The 26480-nt window shown below is 41.4% G+C and overlaps 1 protein-coding gene across 2 annotated transcripts in view; it reads right to left on the bottom strand.

The window, feature by feature from the left end:
- Nucleotides 1–26480, bottom strand: part of MNAT1 (MNAT1 component of CDK activating kinase) — a 119697-nt gene that overhangs the window by 10055 nt on the left and 83162 nt on the right. Inside the window, exons 7-8 of one of the 2 annotated variants that reach the window (XM_051769931.1) lie at nucleotides 25435–25556; nucleotides 17447–18566 (exon numbers count right to left, since the gene is read on the bottom strand). In XM_051769931.1, the coding sequence (XP_051625891.1) occupies nucleotides 18521–18566; nucleotides 25435–25556 (168 nt within the window). In that variant the 3' untranslated portion in view covers nucleotides 17447–18520. Of the gene's footprint in view, nucleotides 1–17446; nucleotides 18567–25434; nucleotides 25557–26480 lie in introns of those variants that run through there. The other variant, XM_051769930.1, reaches the window with a different exon arrangement.

Below are 26480 nucleotides of genomic sequence, written 5' to 3'. Positions count from 1 at the left end.
TCCTTATTTTTCCCCCTGCCTTCCAGTTCTTCAGGTTTAGGACACAGGTCACCAGAAGAACATGGATATGTTTAAAGAATTATTATTACTCTGAGGAAATTAACCATTGTTTCCTATCTTACTACCTGAGACAGGATTATTTTCTTTTAGGCTTATCTCTTTTTTTTAAGGATAGGGCAAGTTCAGTCTTAAAGACACCACTGTGCCTTTCCCCGGGGCTCAGGGAACACTTCTCTGTGCTTGACTCTGGGAATACAGCATCACTTCTGCAGGCAAAAAGAGAGAACACAACTTTTATTCTGAAAGACAGTTCTTTTGGACACACGAATTTATTTCAGGATAAAAATTCCCTACTGTTCCTCACACTGCCTTTTTCTTCGTCTTCCGCACACCCCACCGCGTGCCACAAATCCCCCAGCGCAGGGCAACCACTCCATATTGATGAACTGGGGCTTTGAGAGAGCTACATGAAAGAGATTCCTCCAGGACCAGCTTCCATGTAAATTATGCAGCTGCGAAGCAAACAGAGCACTTTCTGAACAGAGCACTCAGTCAGGAACACCTACAGACAGAGGATGGAGATGCAGAGACATTTCCCCACCACCACCACCACCTTTTCAGTACATTTTGCTTGATGCACAGTTCTGTGGCAACAGACCACAGGCACGGTCATGGTTGTATTATAGAATCACAGAATGGTTTGGGTTGGAAGGGACATTAAAGACCATCTTGTTCCAACCACCTTGCCATGGGCAGGGATGCCACCCACTAGCTCAGGACCACAACTGCAGAGTCCAGGACGGCTGCCAGCTGAGAGGAGATATTTCTGCCCCAGGAGCTCTGGTAAGAACCTTAACTTTAGGCCCAAGTCTGGAAAATGGACAGTTTTAGAGGTTCTTGCACTAGAGGACTGTGCTTTAGTCCCAGCAGGGGAGGACACAGCCCCGGAGTGACTCATGTATCAGGCACAGCCACAGGCTTTGCCCCCAAATCACTGCTGATGGATAAAACATCATCCCAACACAGAAAAATCTGGTTACAACCTCAGCTTGAAAATATGGTCTCCGCAGGTCAGACGGTCTGTTCTGTTTTCACTGTGAGACAGCATCCTCTGTTCTGACTGGGTAGCAATGAATTCATGTCATATGGTAATTCCAGCTTAATATGACTCAAACAAAATAGCACAAGATGCACAAGAAATTTTAGAGCATTGATACTGATCAGATAAGTAAAGCTGCCAAACCCAATAATTATCTCAAATGAATACCCACAAGTACAGAGCAAATCTACTCTGTGCTCACAATTGTTCATTTTAGACAAGAAGAACCCAAAGCTATTTTCTTTAGGCAGTATGTGAAAAGTACAATTGCTGAAAGCAAAGAGACTGCAGTTTGGATGGTGGTATTTAAGGATGAGACTGCTCAGGTCAAAAGAAGGTGAGAACAGGTCGCCTGGTATTGCAGCTGCTTAGTGCTCTAATGCATCAGACCCTCCGCTGCCACCACAGGTTCTGATTGCTGCTGATCAGGTCAGCATTTAAGGCTGATGCTGAGGATCAAGTTTACAGCTCTCAGCCATGCTGGCATCTGCTCCTCAGGAAGGCCTGGAAGAGGTGGGAGGGAGAAAGGAGAGGAGGGCAGGAGCTCGGAGTGAGGCTTCTCCTCAAAGCCACGGCTGGGCGAAGGATTAGAAGCATCTGCCCCAGCCCTGTGCAGCCTTTGGGCTGAGCTCTCACACACCGACCTGCAAAGGAGCCACTCAGCCCTACTCTGTGTCACAGGGCACTCAGACAGCTCACAAAGGTGGGGGGATGAGGAGGGGGAAAGAGTTGCTCTGTTGTCCTGAAAATATTTTTTTACAGGGGAATGAAGGGAAAAAACCCACCCCTTCAATCCTAGGCAGTTTCCTCCTATCTGTCAGCATATGGTAGGAGCTATTACTATTTGGCTTAAATCTAAAGCATCATTATGCCTATTTTTCTATTTTAACAGTTTGACAATTCTATTGTGAAATCTGGGTGTAATTCTCTGGATTTTATTGTCCTTCTCCATTGTGCCCTGGTGGAATTTGTAGGGGGGAAATGGCAGTGATGATAGGAGAACTTCATTTTACTCTCCTAAAAAGACAAAGAGTTAAGTGTCTAAATGGACTTGTTCTTTAATTTATATAATTTCTGTTGAATTAATTTTTATTCTCTTCTGCTTTCAATCTAACCCAATATCCTGAACCAGCAGCAGCACAGATACCAAAGCAGGAGTGTGCTGAGTTAGGCAGAGTCCTTTAGTTTCATCTGAGGGAGAAAAGTGCTAACAGAGTTGTTATGGAGCAGTGACTTCCACAATTGCTGAAATTCTCCACAGATTATTTGTTAACAACTCGACCTAACTTGAAAAATGCACCCTCAAACGCTGTCTCTAAAGAAGTTGTGCCTACTGATTGAACTGATTCTGCAACCCTCTGGTCAGAAAATGCCTTTTAAGAATTCACAGAGCGTGCCCAGCAATTGAGGGGATTGCTAATAAATAATGACATTTAATAAATTATCTGGTGATTCCCTGATGAGGAGAGCTCCCAGTAACACTAGGTGGCAGAAGGCTCTGTCACATTGAAGACACCTGCAGACATATACTGAGACCTAGACTTGAGCTTGATTTTAGAAAAGCTAAGGGGAAAACAGTTAAAACAGCTCCAAAATCCCATTTTCCATCCACTCTTCCAGTTTTAATTCTGCCCTAGTATCCTTAGTCCACATTGTTTCACCATTTAAAAGATCACTGGCTATCCCTGAATGTGAATATACCTTCTAGATCTGAACCCTGAATTGCCTCTTATTCAATTCAGGTGAAATTCTGTATGTGACAGGTGATTCTATTGAGCTTTTATTCAAGTAAAAGAGGAATTTGCAGTTGAAAGAAATAAATGACCGTTGGGGAGAGTACACAATAAAAACATACGCTGTGAGTTACCCTGAAACATTCTTGAAACCCAGCCTAGAGTGCTACAGCAAACACACTCCTGCAGCTAAAAGAAAAACAACAACCTACAAGCAAACTCATTCAAAACTGCTCAAGATTTACCGTGGAGAAGGTCTGCTAAAAATGGCATCTGCTCCTTCATGGAGATGCATTTTCAGGAGGTACTTTTGTAATTACATGTAAAATTCTTCAGTATCAGCTGGTTGCTTCTAGTTTTACATATTTAACCCTTTAAAAAACATTTATGCTCCATTTTCCTTTATTCTGGCCATTTTCTTTTCAACTACTCTAAGTTTTTCTCTCATCCAGTATAACTCAAATGTATAAGGAAATAAAGAGGTGTCCTTGCCTGTGGTGGGGGTGGGGGACAGGACTAGATGACTTTCAAGGTTCATTCCAAACCCTGACCATCCTATGATTTCCAGCAAAAGACAGGTGAAGAACTATCACACTCAAAGGCAGTATAAGAAGAACAATCTGCTGCATGGGCTGTAACAGAAAAAGAAACAGAAAAGAAAGCAAAAGCAACGCAAGGAGGAAGCCGTAAACATGGAGGGAAAGTGGAAGACAAGCAATGTCTGGATGTTGCAAAACAAAAGGCGGTGGGAGGAGAATGACACTCTATTTCCTTAGTCATGTAAGTCTGAGTTGACAGCAAAGATTTCTTCTAGGAGCCCATGGCTGCACTGCTTTTGCACTTGCTAACCAGTAACACCCCAAATTTACAGCACTTGAGGGGTGGGTTCCCCGAGTGAAGCTGCTGCTCAGTGCACTGAGGTGGGCTCTTCTGCACCTCTAGCCATAGAGGCTCTTTGTGTTTAAATACAGTACATATATTTTATCATTCCCAGTTGTCAGCAGTGGAAATTGTCATCTAAGCAGGAAAAGATGCTGTTGAAGAAACAGGAGGGGTTGGCTAGAAAGTAAAAATTATTTTGGCCATGACAGCTCATCTCACTGCCCGTTTTGAGGGTATGGGATCACGCCACCCATTGCAAATTGCTGCCTGAGAGGCAGAAAAATCAATAGTAGGTAGGAAGGCCGACTTGCCAAGGCCACAGCCACTGCCAGTGGATTATTAATGCATCTGTCTGCATTCTTTAATGTTTCCTAAGAAGCAACTATGTTAACTGAAAAGGTGTGACGTGTCACCAGCCCTTCTCTTCTCTCCTCTTCATTTTCTCTCTATATTAAAACCTTGGCTACCAAAGAAAACAATCACATTTCACCTCATCTTTTCCCAGCTTTTCTGAGGTTCAGTTCCTGCTCTAGAGCAATATATACAGTCTAAGTACTACCCCTGACAAGCTGTTTGACAGCCCTAAGCTGCACATCTATTTTACCCCCAGAGCTTTGGAGTTGGTAGGGCTTAGATGGGAAATGGAGGCCAATTAAAATAAACACAGACAATATCAATGAATTCTTCAGAAAGGCACACGACAAGCAAAATGAAACACTACTGGCTTTTGCCCACAGTCAGAATTCAGCCCATCTCACAGGCTGAATGCTCTGGCTGAGGTCCAGAAAGACACTTAAGCACATGTCTTATTTTAAGCATGTGAGCAGCCTCATTGATTTTTCACTCAGGCCAGTAAGAATATTCAATGCGCTTAAAGTTAAGCACATTGTTAAGTGCCTCCCTGGAACAAGGCCAGGCTATTTAGCCCTTGCAAGAGTTACTCTACAGAATATTTACCATTATTTTAACTTCTCAAGACTATCTCTGAGATAAAGTTTTATGGTGTATGGAAATATTTCATTCATACGAGCAGTGACTGTTTTACAGCAACCTTCAGGGACCAAGTATCCTTCCTCTTCCCACATCTTCTAAAGCAGTAACTGGAAGGGTTATCAAGACACATAAGCAAACACACCAATAAAGAAAATCAGTTTTGAAAGGGAAGCCAGCAGTCTTACTGATCTGGAGAGCAAAACAAGCCCCATAGTGAAAAGCTGACAGATATATTACTTTTCAGTGAAAACCAATAAAGTCATTTGCCAATATCCCATTCCAATACCAAGTCCTGTGCAGGGACTTTGAAAAGCAAGCTAATTGTAAGCTGAAATTAATTATCACAATAAGTACACATTCAATTTCATTTTTCCTTCTTGCCTTTACACGGAGTTAAAAACAAAACTCAAGGAAAGGCCGGTTAGTGCTTCCTCAAGATGATCTCACCACATCAGAGCACTTTAGAGATCAAAGGCACAACAAACACACTATTGCTTTTTGCTACAAAGAATCAGTGCCATTTGCTCTGCTACAGATAATTGGATTATTATCTGGTTGGCATTATCCAAGTTCAGTATCATACCCTGAACAAGAGCTGGAGAAAGATGTTTTAAGCTAAGGAAAGCTGCACTGGGTCAGACTCAGGCTTCCCCCACCACAGCCATCCCTCTCCAGGAGCAGAAAAGGAGTGCTTGGAAGCCCGACCATTCCACTGGGACCAGAGGGACACTGTGACAATTCGCTCCTCTTTTATGAGCAGATGTGGCTTTTTCTTTCAGTACTTGTTTCTTTTAGAAAATTTGAAACTCAGTGGTGAAAGTACAGATCTGACAGCAAGATATATGAACAGAAAGCCAGTTTAACACTAGGTCACCTCAAGTCTGGGGGTGACTCACAGCTGTACCACTCATCATGTCTTACACCAATGCAGCTCCACTGATTTCATGTTACCAATCCCACACCTGATGGCAATTCATGCCTCAGCATCACACACAACACTTTAGAAACTGGAGGACCACCCTCATGGGCAACCTCTGAGACCTCTGCAAAAAGAAACTAAGAAGACAAAGGCAGCCTGAATACTTTCTAATGGATTCTAGTTTAGAAGTCCTCAACTTGAAAGAAATAATATCTTTTTTAATATCTAGAGTTACTTCACACATCTTGTTCCTAGATTATTTGATGGCATTTTCTCACCTTGCCATGCAGAGTCTGAGCAGACAGACACAAAGATGGTTAACACCAAGAAAATTTTGAGGCTGGAAGGCACACAGGGAGACAAGGTATTATTATTATCACACACAGAATATTCTGAGTTGGAGGGGACCCACAAGGATCATCAAGTCCAACTTTTAAGGGAACGGCCCATTGTGCTCAGCCTCCCTGTGCAGCAGGGTCAGCTCAAACAGGTCATTCAGGGCTGTGGCCAGTCAAGTTTTGGCATTTCCAAGAAGGAACACTTCACAAACTCTCTAGTCAACTTGTTCCAGCTTTTGACCTCCCTTGCAGTAAATGCATTCTAATGGAATTCCCTGTGTTTCAATTAGTGTCTGCAGCATCTTGCCCTCTCACTGGGAATCACTGAGAAGAGTCTGGCTCTGTCCCTTTCGACTCCATGCCTGCCATCAGGTATTTACTCACATTGACAAGATCCTTCCAAACCTTCCCTTCTCTAGATTAAACAGTTCCAGCTCCCTCAGTCTCACTTTACATGACAGATACTCCTACCCCTCCTATCCTTACTCACACCAGTGTGTCCATGTCTCTTGCACCAGGGAGCCTAGGACAGGACCCAGCATTCTGGATGTGTCCCTCACTGGTGCTGAGCAGAGGGGAGAGAACACCACATCCCTCAACCTGCTGGTAACACTCTGCCTAATGCAGCTCTGGAGACTGGTGGCCTTTCTTTCCCACTAGGACACACTGCTGGCTCGTGGCCACCATGGTGTGCTCCAGGTCATTCTCCATGGAGCTGTTTTCCATCAGGTCGGCCCCCAGCCTGTACTGGCACATGGGGTTGTTCCTCCCCAGGTGCAGGACTCTGCATTTCTCTTTGCTGAACTCACAAGCGTCCCCCTGAAGGGCAGCACAACCATCTGGTGCACGAGCTGCTCCTCTGGACTTTGTATCTCCTGCAAACGTGCTGAGGGTGCACTCCTTCCCACAGTCAGCTGGGAAAGAAGAGAACAGGGAGCACTGGTCCCAGTATTGACCCCTGGGGTGTATCACTGTGTCCTGCTCTGCTTTGAAACCCAAAAATTAACAGGTGTGTTAACAACACTGGATTGCATTGATTTAACCAGTTCCCATTTGTAAATTGAGAGAGCACAATATTTTAGTATATGCAAGAATCAAGTGGTTTTGAACAGTACTTGCTGGCTCAACTCATCCTTAAAAGTGAATTTCCTTTAAGAAAACTTCAAAAATAATTTATGACTTGAGAGGAAAAGAGAGACTTTTCTTTTTGAGCTGCTTTAGTATGTAACTAACCCAAATGGCGGATTTTCTTAAGGAATCGTTTCTGCGGACAAAATTACCCCTTCACTTGAAGAATCAAGAGCAACAAGAAAGCTGTATTCCAGAACTGGGATTACAGCCAGTTTATGATGGATAAACATTGAATGCTTATGGCATAATTATAATGTCACAGCATTTGCTGCCAGAATTAGAAAAAAATATTCTTAAAATTATGCCCTAAATAGAATGGTGTTTAGTTTAGCTAAACTGAAAGCACACTCCAAGAAATGTGAAAAAACAAACTTACCATGACTCCAGATCTCAATTATGCATACTAAGGGCTTGTTTTAATAAAAGTACATTTAGTAGCTGAATAAAGTTTCTCAAAAAATAATTTAAAAGATAATTAATTCCCAATGTCCAAAAGAGCGTCACATGCAATTTCATCACTGACTCATGTAAACTAACCTCAGATTTAACCAAATGCAACTGTGATCAATATTTTGTCAATCTGAAACTATCTGGGGTTTAAGGCAACAAAACCAGATGCAAGGATGAGTAAAAAGTTGGAACCCACAAACAGAATGGAGTTCTTGGCTACTGAAAGGTCTGGAACAGTTATACTGACAGGGAGAAGCCATAAGAATGAAAAATTTTGATAGTACTGCCACGCTGAGCAGGAAGAGAGTCAAGTGCAGAAGAAATGAACATGACAGTTTGTTTCTGCTGCATTTTACTTATTTTTTTTCTCTTTTATAAATGGCATCCTCCACTCCTAGGCAGACTGTTCTCCACACCTCTAAATTGGTGTACAGTCTCTAGCATGATGGACTCACAATTATGTTCCTAGGCATTTTCCTAAGGCAAAAACCAGCAATAAACAACCAAAGAGACCAACCACATGAAATATAAACACTGTCAGATTTACCAATGTAAGCTCTTGAAAAGGTTGTAAGAGTTACTGAACAGTGAGACACAAAAAGGTTGGTTATACATAGTAGAGCTGGGCCACAAAAGAACATTGGAAACAGATTCTACCCTCACTGTGAAAAAAACCTGAATACAGGGTTGTTCTTTTTTACCCCCCCAAAAATGCTGATCACCTTGCAGCCTTAATTAGGGGCGACCATCCTCAGTCCTGGTTACCTAAAGGGCTCAGCCAGTGAGAAGCAAACCCATCCAGTGGACAGAAACCTCATGTTTGTCAGCCAGGCAGGACTTCCCAGCCTGTAAAAATCACCTCCTGCAGCAGTTTTATCTTTATGCTGCTGCAGCATGTGACTACCTGTAACACTCACTGGAGAGAGGGAATGCTGTCTGGTTACCCAGTCTCACTGGAGATGAAGTTCCATGTATCTCAGAGACACAGACCCCTTTAATTGCAGCACAGGCATCCTGCTTTGTGTGTTTGTGTAACATGTGCACGCACAAACACGTGTGCACAACCTGCCCACCACTGCTCTGACACCCATCCCAACCTCAGGAGGAGGTGATAGGGAATAAAAAGCTGCCTACATCGATCACTTTTTATTATTTATTTTACTTATCATCTCTTGGCAATAACACTTATCGTGAGTTGCAGTGGAAAAACCCACAAACTAAAAAAAAAAGAACAGGGCTGAGGGAGGAGAAGGTGTCAGAGTGGAGAAAATGGAGTTCCACTCCTCAAAACAATAACCCCTACCATGACAGCCTCGCTGGCTCCTTCTCCACTGACAGGAAATTTCTGTAAAAGAATCATGTGGTGCTGGAACACAGAACTGCAGAGGTTTATATATGAGACAGGCTATAGCCTTGACCAGGGATTAACGAACAGAGTCAAAAGCCCAGTCCTCTCCTCTGCCTTCCAAATACTAAAAACTTAGAATGTGACAGAAACCTGTTGACTTTGACAGAGTTTAAATTATACCAATCTGAAGCCAAAGAAGCAGAACACCTAACACTGGCAGAAAAATAAGTCTGAGGCTTCATTGCTTCACAGTCTCCTGAAAGTTTTCATCTTCACAAAACCAGGCAGAAAATCCTAGAGTACCACAGAAGGGCAGTGGATTTATGAGGTCTGAGAATCCTAAAACAAAGAGGCAGTTGAGCTAGTTGATTTTATTATTTTATCCTTGAAAGCTTAAATAATAAAAAAAAAGGTAAAAATAAAAATAAAGCACAGCAAGCACCTACTAGAAAAGCACAGTGTCAGTATTGTCCTTCAGGCATGTTTCCCTCCCCACCTCTGGAAAGTTGTCTGGCATTTGAAATAATTGAGAGGAAGAATTTTCTCCCCTGGCAAAGTCAATTAACTTCACCATATTTGTATCATCTGTCAGAGTTGACTCTGCTCTCTTCTTCATGTCTGACACAAGCTTCTACACCTACTTGACAGATCAAACAGGCTTTAAAGAAATTATTGTGCTTTAAAGGGAAGTTCTGTGGTTACATCAAGTCAGAAGCTGCAAGACAAAAGGTGAGTGATTATTCTATTAGTACCTGATACGCTCCCCTTGAATATTAAAATGCAGTGTAACTTTGTACTGAAGTTTAACCTCTTCTATGCAATTTGCTGTTTCATTATGAAACTCCTTTAGTCTTCAATCATCATAAACATCTGTAGAAAATTAAAGTAGGTCTTTTTCTTGCTCTGTGTTCTTGAACTGCTTAATTTCTCAAATTATTAAGATATAAGAGCTCCTTGCTATAACAAGAGATTTAAGAAACAGTGTGGGCCACTGCTTTAACATACAGCCATAAACAGGTATATGCACGTTTATGCACTGAATGTTATAACCAAGTGTTTTATCTTATTTTAAGACTACATAAAATATTAGTGGTTTATGCAACACCGTACACAGTGACGTCACCAGATTACATGTCATGCCACTCTTTGGCCTCATAAACCAAGTGCCAGATCTCATCACATTTTGTGGTCACTACAACTGAGGCCCAAACCCATTTCCCATTAGCCCCAGTTTAACATTTGCTGTACACCAGTGTATAAACCTCCTGATTAAAGGCAGCAGAGAAAGATAACACTCACAATGTGCTTATTAATGCAGCTCTCCAGTTAAAACATAAATGAACCTATAGCAGCATGGTGGGTAATGCAGTTGTTGAAAAAACTTTGCTGTCGAAATGCATCTCCTTGTAATCCACTGTTTAAAGCAACTAGACCAGTACTGCAGCTCTCCCAGATGGCAGCCAGGAACTGGGAGCACTCACTGGATTCATAACTGGGAAACAACATCAGGGTCTCTGCGTACCCTTTGCAGATCTGAAGTCCATGAGCAGCACTGAAGGGCAAATCACAGAAGGAAAAGTCACTTTTATTTGGGCATGGCCCTATTCTGTAGTAAAAAGCTGTGTTCTACTCACCAAAGGCACTCAGACATTCTGACAACAAAGGGGGTTTGGCCCAATAAAATCTCCTTGCTAAGAGAATAAAGCCAATAGTTTCTATTGAGTTGGTGGAGCGTGGGGCATCACGTCTGACAGGCAGCTGATGGGATTGAAGGGAAGAGAGCACAGCCCTGTATTGATCCCTCAGCAGCAGGGTGAGCACTCCTGTAAGTTCACTTTAAAGCAGCCCCACACAAGTATTGCATTATCTGCCACACGAGTGCTACGGAGGTTTTCAAAGGCTTAAATTATATCAAAGGCTTATATTATGGCACATAAATCTACTGAGGGCTAATGGGATGCCCTCTGTGACTGGGAACTTCTTCTACTACAAAGGCTTTATCAGCTGGAGCCACAGAAGAGCAAAAATCACAGGAGGAGCAGAGCTGGCTCTTCCCAGACCACCTGCACTGCTCCAGCACAGGCTGGAGCCCACGGGAGTCCAAACTGCCCTAAAAGCCAACTCAAAGGTAGCCCCCACACTTTACCACGAGTTTTACACAATTTTCCTGTAACTCTTTGTGGAGGTTAAAGCTGCAGCAATGTAAATTCCCTGCTTTTTGTGTAAAAAGCATTCAATTTCTTCAAGAAAAAAAAAGTTGGTACTATTTCCATGGGAATCTTATGGGTCTTCTTTCTGAGTTAGCTATCCTTCTGCATCAGAATTATTATCCCTTAATCTCACTGCAGTACAAAAGCTCTCACTGTATGCTCTGTCCATTTAATGCACTGCAGCTGAATATATTCTATGCTGATCTGTGGATTAGTTTAACCAATACTGATCTTAAGTGTCTTTACTCCAAGAACTAAAACTTCTTCACCCCAAGAACTAACACATCTGCTGCCAGTGAGACACCCCAATAAAAAGCTTAAGCTTGCCTTTAGGTTTACAACAAAAGCAGGGAGTATTTTTTTTTCTTAAAGTACCACATGCAAATTAGTTTCATAGGTGATGCACCAAAAAATATTTAAGCACAATTCACACTGATAGATCTCCAGAAATAAGTGTAAATGGGGATTCATCATCCAAAGAGGTATTTTCCCCACAGGGATCTCATTTTATCCCGGTGCTACTCAACAACTTTCATCTATGATATGAAAGAAAATATAAAAGTCACTCTTTATAAAATATACATCTGTCAAAAAATCTGAGGGGGCTGGGAAAACAGATAAATGATTCAGGCTAATCTGCAGCACTTACTCACATGGACGTTTTCCAACCAAAGACAGCTCAGTTGCAAAGGACATGCAGTGAGGAGCAAAGAATGGGACACACAGACACAGCACCACAAATTAATACTGAAAACAACAAAGTTAATGGTGGCCAACTCACAAAACCTGAGTTCTGGTTACTTCTGGAGGTAAGGAGGTGAGTACAGACACAAGGTAATATCAAGCAGGGCAATGGGGGGGACCAAAAAAAAAAAAGGATTTACATGTGGACTGAAGCCAAACTCCAAAGGTGTTCTGGTGCTTAACTGCCTTTAGGGATTACAGTCTATCTGATGTAACAAAGGCTACAGAGGAATCTTTGACAGGATGAGATCTGATTCATCCCTGCACAGTCAGTCTCTTCCTCTGCAGCTCTGCACCTTTCCAAGCAGCACATGCTGCCCCACTCGCTGATATGTCCCCTTACACCAACACCTTTCCTTCTCTACTCTGATTATCCTAAGCTAGTTTGTGTTTTCAATCAATTCTGAGCCTACAGTTCATGAAAACTAGCCAAACAGATTCTTCTATTAGTTGCTCCACAAAATGTTCCCTTTATCTATTCAGAGCTCACCCTGGTTTTCTGCAGTAAGTTCTCTGAGTGCTACTTTCTCTCTTCTGGGGCAAAAAACCTTCAGCTGCGCTTTGCTGAAACAATCCCTGCCTTGACATGCCTACAAAACACCTAATAACACAACAGCAATAACAACAAGGAGTTATCACACTGTAAATGGAAAATGCTCCATAACAATCTCTGCATGCACACATATGCACACACAAACATATAAACCAATAAAATAATTCCAGTAGAAACAACAGCTTGCCTGGGTTTCCTGCATGATCAGCACAGATCATGCCCTCAAAGCAGCTGTTCTTGATGCCCTAACTCCTAATCTCTACTTGGAAGAATTAACAGTACCACTGTAGGATCTTCATCAGGAAGTTTCTTCTTCATCTTTGCCAGGAAGCAGAGAGTTTTGGGGAGCTCTTGTCCTCCCCTACATTTACCCTCACCACGTGGCAGACATTCTTCTGGGAGCATCCAAGCTTTTTACATGAGTAAAAGCAAAATTTTTGGAAACAGCTCATCAAGAGAGAATGTAAGCAATGAGTTTATGCATGGGCTGGAGAAAAGGGGGAGAAAAAGAAGGTGAAGGGAATCCAGGAACACACAATGCTTATTTAGATGTCACTTTCCTATTACTTCAAGAAATTCTGCTAAATTTAGCATGTCTTCTGAATATTTTTTATTTTTATTTTTTTACGTCAGAAGTATTTTAAAGCCTCTCCTTTATTTGCATTTCTTGCTTTTCATATTGTTTTTGCTTTCTTAAGGAAAGTGGCAGCTGAAATGGTGTTCTAAAAACAAGTCACAAACATTTAGCAGTGTTGCCATTTCAAACACCAGGCTCAGCTGAAACTGCCGTGTGGTAAGATGATGCTGTTTCAGCTGCTGGAGCCCTCAAAGGACAAAAAAAAAATGCTGAATAAAACCAAAATATAAGTCATGAGTCAACAAAAACTCTGGGATTTGTTGCAAATAACATCCTTCAAAGCAGCCCAAAATAGAGGATGCACTACTCTTTGCAAACAACAGCAGCCTGTATTATCACCTCCACCCAGCCAGTCCAGCTCATGTGGTTCTCTCTGCTGGAAGTAACAAGTATTTCCCAGAATCTAATGCTGATATTTCAAACCAGATATTCCCATTTTCAGATAATGAAACAAAGCACCAGTGGGGGAAAGGAGAAAAAAAAAAAAGGAAAAAAGGAGAGGTTCAAAAGGAGCTTAGATGTAAAACTACCATAGATTTCAGCAATTTAACCTTACTATGGAAACATGACATGTACACGTGAGTGAGGAAGGCATGAAATGGACCTACACATGAGCACTGAAATATCCTGTATTTGCTAGCCCCACTCACAAAGTATTTTTCTAAGAGGATAAAAATAGCATTAAAAGAAAATACATTGATTTTCTGTTCCTTTCTGATCTCGAATTCCCAGGGCAGAGAGCCTGTAAAACCTACTGCTGCAGTACATATAGGCAGCTGATCTGAGCAGAGAGCTCCAGGCAGGTTCTCAGCATTTGCCTCCAAATACAGGAAAATCAACTAGCAGCCAACAGCTCCCAGAAAAGCCAAACACCTACAACCTTGAGGATGAACAGCCTGCAGCGCCAGCACATGGCCTCACTGCCCACTCTGTCCTACAGGTAGCTACATTCCTGAGCTCCATCTGCAAACATCCCTGAGCCATGTGAGCACACTGCTCAAATATATGGAAGTGCCTGGGAGCACACACAGTTCATCCACTGTGTTGCAAAAGAAAGTAGTATCCTCCCAGGCTGCCCAAGGGTAGGAACATTAAAGGCACTTCTGTAAGGCCTGATCCTGTTCCCACTGAAGCCACTACAAATCCCTCTGCCAGGGCTGAGAGCAGAACTGCACCTATCTTCAGCTCTTATTTTTAAACCTACAACCCTCAGCACCCAACCAAGCTCAACGGGAATTTTTCAAAACAGTGGTTTGACACAAGAGCCAAAAACAAGTCAGGGAACATGTGAACTTCTTACAGCCCTTGGGAGAAGCCAGGGAAGGAGTCTGGAGGTGTTAACTGAGAGAACTGTGAAAATGCTGAGGAGGGCAGTTGCACTAAGTTATCACTGCTGTCATCTCCATGGTCTGATACTCCACTATTGATGGCTCAGATGTTTGTAGAACTGGATGATACCAGTTTTGTATGTTCCTCTGCTAGTCCATGCTTTTCCAAGCACATTTAAGACCTGGATAAATTGATCAAATACAGCAGATCTAAAAAAATCTGTAGATCACAGAATCGTACAATCAACCACTTCTGGGTGAGCAAAAAAGAGAGAGAAGTAATAAATACAAAATACAAAACTAGCAACTTCAGTGACTGCTCTTAGACAGAAGCCAAAAGATCAAGAAGATCCTACAGCATGGACTGCTCAAGGCAAGGGACTGCTCAGCCCTAGCAGAGTCCTGAAGGTGAACTCCTCATTGTACTCACACCTTCACAACAATATTTGCCTCTCTTCTGGCTAGAAAAAGAGCAGGATGTACCTACATCATGGAATGAGGAAAAAAATAAAAAAGGAAGATAAGGTTTCCATATTTCAGATTATATGGAGACTCTGTATCTGTGGGACTTTTCATTCCAAAGTTAACTGTGTGCTGAAGAGAGTCTGGAACAGCAGAGCCTTTGTGCTTCCAAGTTTTGAGGTGGCCTCAGAGTGCAGATCTGCTCTTCTCTCTTGTTTCTGGAATACTTTTTGACAATTAGCAGAATCAATGACCACAGAGCAAGAAGTCTGCCCAATCCATCAAGGCCCAAATGTGAAAAGAGGAGGACGAGAGAGAGAACCTTCTAATGACAGGAAGGGGAGAAGAGGTGTAGATATTTTTTGGCTGCATTCAGGAGCATTTCCTCATGAATTCTGGAAGAGGGTCAGAAAATAAAGATAGCAGCCAGCACTCACCTCCTGCATCCTTTTAAGGGAGAACTAGACAAATGCAGCAGTAGCAAATAAAGGAAACCATAAGTAACTTTCTCTGTGCAAGGCAGACACTACTCCAGTACACACAGCTGGCACAAACCCAAGGTATAAAGTCTGCTTGGTAAAATTCTCAATACATATTAAAAACTCAAGTATGCTGATCTCTGCATTTTTTCCCCAAAGTTGGTGGGAAAATTAAAGCATGGGTTGATGCTGCTGAGAACAGAGGAGTCAGTGAGATTCCCATGTTTAGGGAAAAGAACAAAGAGATGGAGAAACTATTATCTTGAATCTCAATTAGTGTCAATAGACTCTGGAGAGAAGAAAACCTGCACTGGAACCAAGACCACAGCACCTTTTCCATCCTTCCAGAAAGGCTCACCCAGCTTCTAGACATGAGAGAGCAGAGGTGCTTGGAATCTTGTCTAGTGGAATAATGCCAGCAAAACATGGGACCTCTTCTTTCTACAGGTTTCATTCTTTTCTCATCACAAGCATATTTGTTGTTCCTATCGAGTCTACAAGGACAGAGGAGAAGGAAAGAAAAGAGAGTACTTCACAGAAGGTAATCCTCATGTTCTGTGGTTATTTATTTATTTGTCTATTATTTTTATATGTGTATATATTCCTTTGCAGAGGAATAGTGGAGACCAAGAGCACAACCACCACCTGATATCAGCAGGAAGTCAAGAGCATGGAAAATGTGCTCACCTTAGGTGAAACACCACCAGGTCAGCAGCTGACTGGATCCCTAAGCAAAAAAAAAACCCCTATCCCTGCAACAAATCAGGATTGATGGGTCATTAAAACAGTGACTAAATTACTTTTTGTGTAGAAATATTTAAAATACAGAATAACACAACCACTTCCAGTACAAAAGTAACCAAGCATGTAGCAAGTGTATTACATCAACTTCAATAATAAATCTAACCTGCTAATATTTTCAACACTATATTTGTTCTCGCACACTTTCGAATTACTCCAGCACTATTTTAAACAAATCCTTTCACTGAAGAAAACATCAATATATCAAAACTGTTTTTTAAACTAATGAGTTTCCCTTTTTGCAAAGCAATTACTCTAAGTACTGAAAAGGTTTCCGTGGCACCCTCCACTTCCAACTGACAAATATCAGCAATAGCTGGATATAAAACAAACAAACTGAAAACCCCAAATCAGCAGCGTTTGACTTGAGGAAAAACATTAAATGTTTTCAAGCAGAAGCACTGAAAAACTTATTCCTACTGAAAGAAAAAAGTATGTATGCACACCTGCTGCTCTATCAATCTAAGCAGGAAACCATTTTGCTGCTGCATCATAAGTAGAAGAAAAGTGCTTATTAAAACATTAATCACAGTCCATTATATTCTGACTCCGAGCCAGAAGTTCCCATTACATCACTGAAAATATCTATTAACCAAAACCTGATTCTGACAAGTTACAGAAGTGTAGTGTTTAGGATTTAGTAATGTAAAAGTCAGTTTTAGAAGAACAGTTACACAATTGATTTTGCAGTGGCAAGCAACTATAATTAATTGTTTTTGTGACATTTATTACTGCAATGGGGTTGATTTAACTGGTGTTTCTACTGTAAAATTATTAAAAAATTATTTCAAACTTCATCTACTTTTATTAAACACATTTATTGTGAAGGCATTTAATACCTAGGACTGGCTAAACAATTTTAAAATGTGCTGGATATACCAGTACATGTAAAACTGTATTGTCTTGTGTAAATATGGGCCTTGTTTAGAACCACGTCTCACAGGAAATTATGCCAAATGAAAACCATCTCCCCTTCTCCTCTCCCACTGAAAAGGATTTATGTTTTTACATTTAATACCAGTTAAAGAAACAAAACCACGGTGGCGTTACCTTCAAGCCTGAGCAATAGTTCAGCTGTGCAGTTCAATTATGCTCAAACCCCTGTTTTGTTATTAGAAATGTGGCCTAACTCAAATGCTTCAATTTGGAAGAGGGAGAAGTGAACAACTCAATTCTTTCTGGAAGCCTGGCACTACGTGGCTTGTTAACCAAGAACAGTTTTCAGCTAACTATCAGCAAGCCAAAGCCATGAAAATCAGTTCCTAGATGTGTGCATATATAATTTCCAGCCAACCATTTTAATTGTAGGTACTTTCCTCAACCCCCTGGTAGGCAGCACCACTAAAAAAAGAATTTAAAAAACAGCTATAGAGCATGATAGGAAACACATATTACTTTTTTTTGCGATTCCACCAAGTCCAACTGCAATCAGGGAACAGATGCACAAACTGCTGGACTGGAAGGAGCTAAAAACTCCAATTCTTATTGGTGTGCAATACTCAGATTTTTTTTTTTTTTAATAGGAAACTAGGAAAAATAAAGAAGAGAACACACATGTGATGGGATAACATCAAATCTTAAGAAAGGTTCTCCGGTTCCACTTTTTCGAAAAGTTCCTCCAGTGTGATATAATCTGAGGGACCACAGGGTCATTATCAAAATAAGAAAAGAGAGACTACCAGCTCTTTAAAATCTCATCATCCACCCAGATCAGTTACGTACACAGGATCAAATTTATCAGTAGAATTACTGACTTTGGCCATTGGCATGCTCCTCTGGGAAGAGATCCCTCACTCCCACCACTTCTTCAGAGGAGCTTTAAACATAATTGACTCCTGCAACAGAGTTATCTGAAGGGGGTTAAAGAATTACTAGCAACTGCTTGAAAAGCTGCAGAAAACTTCAAGAAAGAAACTCCTGCACTTCCCTCTGACATTTCAGAACTTGTAATTCACCTTTGCAGCCACTGATATCTGAACAATTTTCATTCAGGAGGCTGCTCTACAACTACATTTACCAGTGTCAGAGTCAAGATTTTACTCCTCACAACTAAGGTGTTCCTGCCTCTGTAGTCCAACACTGAGTTTAAAGAAAGCATTTGGGGCTCTGTCCCAGGAAGAACTACAAAAGTTGGAGGACACTGAGGGCCCTGCTGTTGCTGAAGTGAGAGATAAGCAGGAAAGATCACTCCTGCATGTGCAAAACGTATTGTTTTTCCTTGTGGCAACTACACAATTCCCAATGCAATTATCCATCTGGCTGAGGAGTCAGAGAAAGACTTGAAAAGGGCAACATGATGGAGCGCAGGAGAAGTGAGAAGGAAAAAAGTAAAGAAAAAGAAAATACTGAGCACAAAAACTACTGACCTCAAATTTACCACAAACTTTCAGAGAAGCAACAGAAGATCTAAAATTTACCTTCTACAAAAACACACTTTTTCTAAGCAGATGGAGGACAGTCTGTGGACATAAAAAGTCACAGGAGAACCAGACATCAATAGCAATATCAATGCAGGAGATGAAGGGAAGGATGAAATCAAAGAAGGGCTTTCAATAACAGATAAGAACTGTCACAGACAATCAGATACTTTTAAATGGCTGGTGGTAACAAGGGTTTAATTTGGTGAGACACAAAGAGTGCAGAAAATAGGGCACTTGGCCCACACAATTGCTGGATGCCTCCTGCCACATTATAACCCATCAGCAGGCACCTTTGCATGAGTGGGCACCATTCATGTGCCCACTCAACAGCACTGCCCCTACACCTGCAGAGACAACTCAGGGCGGGCTTGCTTCCTACCAATTCACAATAATAAAGCCAATATTACCATCCTGATCTTCTGAAACAATTTTAAATATTTACTGATTCATCCTCTAGTACAGTTTGCAGACAAATCCCCATTCCTTACTTTAAGGCTCTGAAAGATTTTTTCCTCTTCACATTATTAGTATTTTAATAAATGTATGATTTAGTATTCAGCAAGGCCACACTACAGAGAGACTATTCTAGAATAAATGGTATAATTACATTTCCTACAGCGACCTTGTAATCTCTCGAGTATTTATTCTAGACTAAACAGCCTTACTCAGCTGCCCTGTGTCTGATTGCCGATGAAAGAAGCTTGTTTGACAACTGCTTCGAGCAGAAACATATTTTTTCCATGATTGCATGAAAAAGTAAAAAAACATTACCAGAGCAGCATTCTGAGCACAGAGACTCGTGTTAGATCGATGAGTTAATTTGGAAGCCAAACGCCAACAAAAACAATCACTATGGACATTCTGCTGTCATGGCCAGCTTTTGAGGCTAATTTAGTGGTACATATACAACTACAGCCAACTTTACATATAAGAAACTACATGGTGTATTCAGGCTTCCTTCTTTGTTTCTTTATATATTTTCCATATTCTCTGCTTTTATAACCCCCCCGAGACCTTTTACAGTTACAGAACCCACACCATACCCACAGGTGGGCGGGCAGGAAGCAAAACTCTCCGTTTCATAAGCAGGCCACTTTTAATATATTCAATTGCTAATGACCTTGACAGAAGAGCTCCATGCAAAACACCATATTCTACGGGGTGTCGTTTGAAATGTTCACGGACGTTTCTGCCAGAAAGCTGATTTCTTAAACAGTAAGATTTCAGACTTACTAAAGGCTGCGCTCCTCGATTTCCATTCGGCTGGAAAAATTGGTGCTAATCTACCTCCCCCATATTGAATTTGCATCCTTAGAAATCTTAGGATTTCTAAGATGAGACTTGTAGGATTTCTGTGGTGCTCTAAAGCAATATCAGACAGTTTCTCCATCGAACCAAATTAGGATGGTTTACACACAGTTGTTGCCTTGGTCCATCCTCTCTTGAAAGAGACAGCACACTATTCCAAGAAAGCTTATCCACACAGTACTGGTACTGTCATTCACAGGCTTTTATTCAAATATTCATAATAAAATGAACAAAAAAAGGCTGTATGCAAATGTATCTGTGTCTTTAAGGCAATAATCACTCCTTACTGGCCAATTCTCATTCGTTGGGTGCCTGATTCAAAATTCACTGCAGCTGAGAGAGATCTCTCTACTGAGGATCAGGCCCTGCAACAGGAGACTCTGGGAAATTCAGACCATATGCCTTGGTAGCCAAGAGAATTCCTGCAAAGAGTGCAGTCCTCTACTTGCCCTCCAAAGCAAGACAAGCTCTCCTTGCTCTCACTCAATCTTTTGACTCTGACTACTGAGCTTATTGAGAAACTAGATTCCATTAAAAGGAGCAGAATGAATTCAGTGTTCAAAATCAATGGGCCAAAGCAGATCAAATCAGCCCTTCGTTTGCGGCTTTTCCCCTTTTCCAAGATTCAAGAAATATCTGCATACCCCAGTGACAGAGCAGATGTGAAAAATCACCTGCTATGACTTTTAAAGCCCAGCGCTCCTGTCACCCATTCCAAATCAATTCTCAGTTATTTCACTGCCTTGAACCCGACACAGACACTGACAGGATTTTAGCAAAAACTAATCCAGCCAAAGACCAGCTCAGCTATGCTTTAAGAATAGTTTGGAGAGCATCCTTCTATTGCCTCACTTCAAAAAAAAAAAAAAAACCACAATGATTGACAGCAAAGAAGTTACACGAGTCATTTCTACATTAAGTGCCAGAACTCTACATGTGTTTTAAATTACACGACAACACTGTACAACAAAGAAATATGCAGAAATTTTCCACTTGAAGTGAAGGTTAAAAATTAAACACTAACAAAGCTCTAGCAGATATGAAATCCAACCTCACCTTAATGCAAAATTTAAAATGACTGAGCTGTCCTGCACAAGGAAAAGAGGAATTAATCAATCCAGTTGTTCAAAATAAAAAGAACGGTGGGTTAAAACATGGTCATTATATGTACAGATTTTCACAGCACTCCCACTCTGCTTCAGTACTTACCCTCATCTCTTAAAATGACATTTTGCTTAGATTTAACTTTTAATTTTTCAAAATATATTACCTATCCTCATTACTTCAGTGGTCACTCTTGAACTTCATTTTCTTCATCTTATTTAAACAAACTGCAGTGCTCCTAATAATGTGGTTATACGTGAAAACAAGTCAACAGATCAATGGAAATTCACATTTTTCCCTAGAGAAAAGACGATATTTTTGGAGCAAACCTGATTTTTATATACACATGTATATATTCAGGTTATATGTCTCCAAAGTTAAGTAGGCAAACACAATTTTATTTTAAGCAGCCCAAGCTTGACTTGATTACAAGGTCTGCACAGAAGTTCTGCCTTAACATAAAGAATTCAAGCGCAATGCAAATAGAAATTTTTAATCTTACTTGTAAACTTCCTCTATTTTATGAGAACACTGAGGATAGGACTGGCACTGTGTTATGAGCATGATCCACTTTGGATTACAAGAGGCAGTTTCTAAACTTCGAGACATGAAGTTCGTGTATCTTTACCCAAAATGTTAATCACATAAGCAGATTTTTGATTTACAGTCAGTTTTTAAGTAGCTTGTGTACGGCTCTTCTCAGCTGTAAATAGTTGGGGTGAGAACGCTGTGTGGCCGCTCCTGCTTGACATACATACTTACAATTACTGCCAGGAATGTCTTTACATTTTTCAAGACCTCAAACAAACATCATTTTGATCCTCAGGGTTTCTTTTTCTGTTTTGTGTTTTTTTTTTTCTTTAAAATCAAAACTACATATCAAACACACAGTTTTAAAATAACACAATAATTTCCATCCCGAGTTATTCTTTCGCTACTTGGCATGTCAGCTTGTTATATTTTTCATTTCTTTTGTTTTGCAGTAAGAAAAATGCAGACCTCCAACCACACATATTCAGCCTACTCAGCTAAAACATTAGAAAGAAAGAAAAAGAGACAGGCCTTTTTTGCCCCTCTAAGAAAACCTCCAAGTAAAGAAAGGGCAGTGAGTGCCTGAGCATCCAGGTGCTCCTCATGTTCTCTCTCCCAGCCACCTATCTCCACACCCTGAAAGCCATGGTAGGTCACACAGCCTTGCAATGACTTTGGCAATTGAACAGATCTGGACCAATTCAAGAGACAAGGCTCTCAAAACATGACTCCCATCAGCAGGTTGCCTTCAACTCCACACAGAAGCCAACAATTTCCCAACACGTGTCTCTAAACACTTCAGTAACTCAGAGCAGTGACCAAGTCACACAGACCCAGGGCTATTAGAGCCCTGGAAGGACAGGCAGCTGCAGAGCCTGCACCCAGGATGGGAATGTTATAGTGATCCAAGACCACACTTTTCTCCAAGGGCAGCACCACAGGTTTGGGAGATGCTCTCACACGTGTCTTCTCCCCTTCTCCAAGTCACGTTTCCTTTTGACAGCTGAGACAGGCATGAGCTGGTCCTCACAGCCTGAACAACCAAAGTGACCTTTACCAGGGGACTGAAGGACACAAAACCCTACACATTAAACCAATCATTTGTGTTGGAGGGGGGGGAAAAAAAAAATCTATTTCTTCATTATTCTCAGACTTCCAAGACACTAACAAAAAATGCATCACGAGTATGTTAACGCTATTCTGCAGTACTTAACAAAATAAAAGAAAATTTACATGTCCAGGGGAAACTGAAAACAAATTTCTAAAAACAATTTGAACATAAATTTCCTCTTTTGCAAAATATGCAAAGTCCACACAGAGGAGTAGTGGGAGGATGCAGAATCAAGTTTATTGGTCTGCTCACAAAGTTCTTTGGAAAGTCTAATAAGCAAATAACACAAGTCATCTTAAAAAGCAATTTTTTTTAAAATAATGAAAGATCCCTAACAAATGTTCTAAGTGACCCCTTAAGGATTAACCCTTTTTCTTGCTCTTTGCTAGACCTCCTTGCCAGCTGTCCTACATTACAGCAGTTTACTAAGAAATAAACTCAACACTGATACTGAAAACTTAAAGCAAGTCTTGCAAAAGGTAAGAGGTTAAGACGTGAATATTCAAAAAGCCCATTCTACTGAGCGTTTTGAAGAGAATAAATTGTACCTTAACAAAGAAAGAAGTCAATAAATTATGCTACCAGAAGAGAATTCGAAGTCTCCAGGTTGGCAGTGTCTTTGCAATAATTCTGGCTCCAGAAACTCAGATAACAGCCTGCACATTTGAGGGAACTATTTAGCAGCAATAAATAGCCAGACTGCAAAATTATTAATAGGAAAATGAAAAGAGGGAGAAACTAAAAAAACTCCTAAAATTAAACACATTTAGAATCATAGAATGGTTTGGGTTGGAAGGGACCTTAAAGACCATCTTGTTCCAACCCCCTGCCACGGGTAGGGATGCCACCCACTAGGCCAGGTGCCTCAAAGCCCCGTCTGGCCTTTTATGAGTGTAAATGAACAGGAAACTAAAAATCTTTAGCAGGAGTGGATATCATTGTGCCCAGCTCTTCTGCCTCACCCAGGCAGCTGTATGCAGCTGCCTGAAAACCCCCAAAGCAGGGACAGAGGCACATTAGTTAAGCATTCATCATCAACAGGAAATGCGCATGAGTTCACATAAACACAGAAACACAAATACATAAACCAACAGCCTTGCACAGTTTAAGGTATTTCAGACACCCCATGGAATAGGGTTGGAGCTGTACCGGCTGGGAACCCACAGCTTCGATGTATTTGTTTTGGAATGGCAAACAGCCTCAGGACTCAGCAGAGCTCTTCTGGTGGGCACCACCAACCAACCAACCCACCCACGAGCCGCCCCTTGCTGCCGCAGCCACCCGGCACCCCTGTGCTCTTAACTCCTTCATCTCCTCCAGAGCCAAGCCCAGCAACCCTGGCTGTTCGTGCTCCCACGAGTAGAATGACACATTCCAAAGTGTTCCCAAGAAAAGACTGTGGTGCTGTTTGCAAACTCTACTCTGGATACACTCGCGCACGGATGCTGCGACGCAACCGCAGGATTTAAAGGATTCTCTTTTGCAACCTGTTGTGCTGCCTCTGAACCACTGTCACAGGCAATGAAACGGGATGCACACGGATCACACAGGGTTCCTGGTGGATTTGGACACCAGCACTCACCTTACACAGGCAAAAGGACAGGGAGTGGGAATCCTCCCTGCACAAGTCCTCTTTTTTCGTTTGTGATGGGGCTGAGGGCTGGGAGGGCCTCAGAGCTCCCCTCGCACTGGAGGTCCCTCACAGCTGTGCTCCATCCAAACAGGTGGTGAAGGCTGAACCAGGCTCTGCCCAAGTTTAAACTGCTAATTAATATTTGGTCTCGGAAGCTTGGTATCAGAAAATAAAAAATTACAGCCATCAGGAGGACATAAAAACAGTAAAAACAGAGACACCCTCAATTCCAGACAGCCTTGAGTTCTCTAAAGCACCATTAGGTTGCTTATTTACTTAGAAAAGTCTATCTACCTCTGTCACTTTCTGGATGAGATACAATTTCTCCCATGCCAGTGAACTAGATGGGATTCCTGTTTGGATTTCAGTGGTCTCCAAAACTGCACACTAAATTGTCTCAACTTTGCTTAGTACTCTGTGGCTTCAGTTTTCCCATATTGCACAGTCAAATGTAAACTGTTATCTTTTAAACTCTTTCTTGCCTTGCCAGTCTGCACATTTGTTCTGCCATGTAGTTTTTTCAGGCACTGAAAGTGCTGTTGACCTTGAAAGTTAGGCCACGATGAGTTGGGTGACCGTATCCCAGTAGCTACACATTTTCAGCTGGCATTTCAGCTACAAACACATCTCTAGAGAGCACACTTTTGGACTTCCTATCCTCCATTAGCCAGGCACAGCAGGCTTCCAAACCCCCTTCCAAACATGGCTGCACACCGTGATGCCTCCAGGCTGCTGCTGGACCAGCCCTGCATTATATTTTTTGACATAAGTTAAGCTCTGTGCTTCATTTCTCACAAACGCAGTTTGACTGTAGACAGCAGCCGACAAGTAAATCTACCCCTTTCCATGGCAAACAGCCCAACTTTAATATTTTTACTGGCTTACAGCTGGGTAAATTAAGCCCCAGATTTTTATTTATTTATTTTTTAATACCGTGCAACTGAAAATGAACAGCTACTTCACCACGACTGCCAAGGACAACCTTAAAAACACTAATGCAATCCAGTCCAGCTCTCAATAGATCTATAAAGGCTAGAGGACCAAAAATTTCAGCTTATCCACCCAAACAAAATGTTGGTTGGGCAGGAAGTCTAATATTTCATTAAGAAGCTTTAAAAAAAAAAAAGAAAGAAAGGAAAGAAAAAAATCCCTGGCAATCTGAAGATGGTAACAGTCCCAGCTATAATGCCATGAAATGGGAATTAAAATGTGTTACTTACCCCAGCCTTCCCAGCATTTCAAGCTCTGGAACTTGTGGTCCATATGTCTCCACTTGCAGGGGCTGATACTCATACAAAGTTTCCTCTAGCTTTTGGATAGGAGCTAGTGAAATATGCTGACCCTGTTAAAAGGAAAAAAAAGAAAGAGATTGCTGTATACCAAGTCAAGGTTTTGTTTTGACTTTATTTAAATGCAATGCTAGAACAAGTTGATACCATTAACCTGGTCCAGATAAAGACCATCCCATTGAGAACATTTTGTCCACTATATCACTTAGTTCTTCATGATTTAAATTTTTTACTGGGAGCTACAGATTGGAAGTGATGTTTCATTAGCTATAGCTGTTTGGACAAGGTAGGAGGAAGGGGGCAAGTTTTATTGAAGGTGAGTTTACCATTAGAGAGCACAGCTGCTTCCAGTGTCACTAGTAAAATTATTATTAGGTTAAAATTTTGTTTATCAGAAGTACTATCAAACAAATGTCTCTGAGAAAACCACTTAATTCTGTAATCAATGATTTCCTGAAAGCCCTCATTAGAAAGGGAAGCCGCTTTCCTTTCTCTCTGCAGGCTTTGCAAGCTCCCATATATAATGGCTCTCAAGGTAGACTTTTACAGAGCAATACAATTAATTCATTCAGCAAATTCCCATTTGTTTCGTAGCTAAAAATACAGAAACACACAAACACTAAACTTTCATTCCAGATGGCACTTTTGCAAGCCCTTCAGACCACTGAGAAATAGTGAGATTTCCACCTCCCACCTCCCCCTCTCCAAGTCCCTATCACTCCAAGCTCTCACAAAACAGGAGACTTGTGGCTGGAAAGGAGGGGTCAGGAGGATATGAGATAGAGCCAAAGTTAACAGATGTTGCTGCGTGACATTCTACACTGATTTGTTGATCTTTCACACAGTTTCAATTTTCTACTGTATTCTATGGTGCTCACAAAAATTAGCAGCAGCAGCAAAAAGACAGAGCACTATGAGGTCTCCCAAAACAGCCTGGCTTTCCCTGTAGAAACTGAGCTTCCCATCTGCAAAATGCA

Source organism: Manacus candei, unplaced genomic scaffold (genome assembly GCF_025592945.1).
Source record: "Manacus candei isolate 608988 ecotype Guabito, Panama unplaced genomic scaffold, ASM2559294v1 h1tg000113l, whole genome shotgun sequence".
NCBI classification, from domain to species: domain Eukaryota; kingdom Metazoa; phylum Chordata; class Aves; order Passeriformes; family Pipridae; genus Manacus; species Manacus candei.
The sequence above is the reverse complement of the archived record's forward strand: the minus strand, read 5'-3'. Positions and strand labels throughout refer to the sequence as shown.